At 38.7% G+C, this 2,500-nt stretch overlaps 1 protein-coding gene across 1 annotated transcript in view; it reads left to right on the top strand.

Moving 5' to 3' along the window:
* LOC106014244 (receptor-type guanylate cyclase gcy-2-like) overlaps positions 1 to 2,500 on the top strand; it is a 9,960-nt gene that overhangs the window by 883 nt on the left and 6,577 nt on the right. The window contains exon 2 of the mRNA XM_013091534.1: positions 1,920 to 2,021. Within this exon, the coding sequence (XP_012946988.1) occupies positions 1,920 to 2,021 (102 nt within the window). The remainder of the gene's footprint in view (positions 1 to 1,919; positions 2,022 to 2,500) is intronic.

Genomic DNA, 2,500 nt, shown 5'->3' with positions numbered 1-2,500 from the left:
AGGAGGGGGAGGGGTCAATGGTTTCCTAGCAGACGAGCAAGTTGAGGGAAGAACTGTTTCTGGTGTAATCATTTGGAGCTTATCAGACTTGAACTTCAAACATCTATTTTGTGGATAAGTTCACTATCTAGTCCAGTGTTCTGAAGTCAAACTGTCATCATTCCTTTCAACTAACACCCACTCTGCTCGTTTGCTGGAGATGCAACCCCAATTATGTTGAAAAGCCGCAGTTCATGACAAAGTTAAGAAACTAATACACCTACGTAAGTATGATCCAGTTTACTTTTAGTAATTTTTGTTGCATTTGCAACAAAATAAGATCATATAAGATTAGAGGTGTTACAAGAGAGTTACAACACAAAAAAGAAGGAGGAGAGATCAGAACGATAGATGTTTGATAGTAAAGAAGGAGCAAACCACACCAGAGCACCTGCCAACCACCTACAAATATTATAATCCAAATCAAAATTGTAATATACATATTATTTGTCAAAAACGTATTTGGTTTTCAAAATGAAGACATGAAAACTGAGTTGCATCGTTTCCATTTAGTTCTTTTCCCCTTTCCGCGGCTAGTATTCCATACAGACGTATTAAGTCATTTTTTGGTGGCCCTTGAGATGCGTCTGTATGCAATGCTGCCTGCGTGATACAACATTGATCGATTTTTGCCTCTGGTTCGGTTCAGAACTATGGAATTTATCTCTGAGTTTTTTTCATGCCCCCTCTATAACGCCAGAAGGCACTCTGTTTGAAAAGGGCCCAGTAAAAGAAAGGAATTACAGAACAAGGCAACTGAGCAATGATCGCCTTTCATGTGATTTTTTCCACGTTTAAAGCAATCATTATGTTATAAAGTTTTACGCCCATCACATGCGCTTTTAATTATATGAATTTGACAAATTCTTTGAAACTTTTTTTCACCATCATGCTTTGTAAACAAGAGACGGTGCTCTCTAATCAGGAAATTTATTGCACTGTTAATGTAATGAGGCCATTACAAAGCAATCTCTTAGCTCTGGATTTCCCCGCAGGTAAGAATACTTTGAAATCTTACGAAGAAAGACATTCCATACTTGCAGTATTCAAACGTGTGCTTTTTCGAGAAAAAAAACCTCACTTTGTCTGAGACTGTGTCATGTAATACTAATTGTTATTTTCCCTCCTGTCAAAGACCTAGATCTAGCTTTTTTGAAATACTCGGGGTGTTTTAGTTCTTTTGAAGATTCACCTCTTTATGCATACAAATTAATGATTCTCCCCTTTTCGTGAGAGCGTCATGATTTCATCCCTTTTACCCCCCCCCCCTCCCCATCCCTCCAAAAATACGACCCCCGCGGAAAAAAGGCGTTGATCTCAACACGAACCCCATGGCAACATTTTTCGCTTTTCAGTCTTGAAGCCTTCTTATAAAAAAGTAACCCTAGGGAGGAAGCTTTAATGAGTCCTAATTGCCAACGTCATACGCCCGAGAGTGTGTTAGCCCATTACAGAGTAAAAACTCATGGTTTTGTGTTGGTAAGTCCTTTCATGACAGTAGTTTGGAAAACAGCACTCTCGAAGCTTGAATAACTATTTCATATTATTGTTATGGTACAAAAACTGCAGCGAAGAATAACAAAAATCATCCTGGGAAAGGACAAAAACGAACTTCTGTCATATACCAACAGACACGCACAAATGTTCACAAATAACACAATTTTACTAGAGGCTGTATTTGCGAATTACAGTACTGCTTTCTTATTATTTAATTGTTGTCCCACTTCCTTTTCTTTGTATTTTTCCCTTTTTTTCCTAATTGTCTTTTCGACAGACATTCCTTGTATAACAATCTTCGGCTATTACAGTTTTAGAAATAAGCTTTAATCCTTGTATAAATATTGACAATATCACAAAAACTCATCTTTATGATCTCCCAGATACCGCTTTGAGTCGACCAAAAGCAGCGATGCGTACAGTTTTGCAATTGTGCTACAAGAGATCTTCATACGAGAGCACCCTTATCACGAACTTCAAGGAAGGTAATGGGAAAGAAAAATAAATGATCTGTAGTCATAACATAGTGCCCAACGACTGGCCCTCGTGTTTAACTCCTTTGTCCGTGTTTCAAGACGGGTCAAGAGGAAGCTCAACCAACATATTGCACAAAAACTAAAGAAACTTAGGGGCTCGTGAGATGACTTGTAGTTAGTAGCATATTAAAAAAGAAACACGGTTTAAAATAGGATTGTTAAAAATGAATCGAAGTGGGTGTTGTACCAGAATCAAAGATAATGAAGGTGCACTGGCCAATACTTCTAATGTTATGTCTTAGAACACAATTTATTAATTTTTCCACATCACATTGCACTGTATCACGTTGTAGTGGTGTTTTTCACACTACATGTACTTGGAGACGCACCGCTCCACATTGGCGCGGACAGGCTCGTACCCTTTCACACCGCCCATAGCAGATAACGAGACACGCACACGCACGCACACACACACACACACACACACA

Source organism: Aplysia californica, unplaced genomic scaffold (genome assembly GCF_000002075.1).
Source record: "Aplysia californica isolate F4 #8 unplaced genomic scaffold, AplCal3.0 scaffold00040, whole genome shotgun sequence".
Classification (NCBI taxonomy): domain Eukaryota; kingdom Metazoa; phylum Mollusca; class Gastropoda; order Aplysiida; family Aplysiidae; genus Aplysia; species Aplysia californica.
Note: the sequence above shows the minus strand (reverse complement) of the source record. Positions and strands in the feature narration are given on the sequence as shown.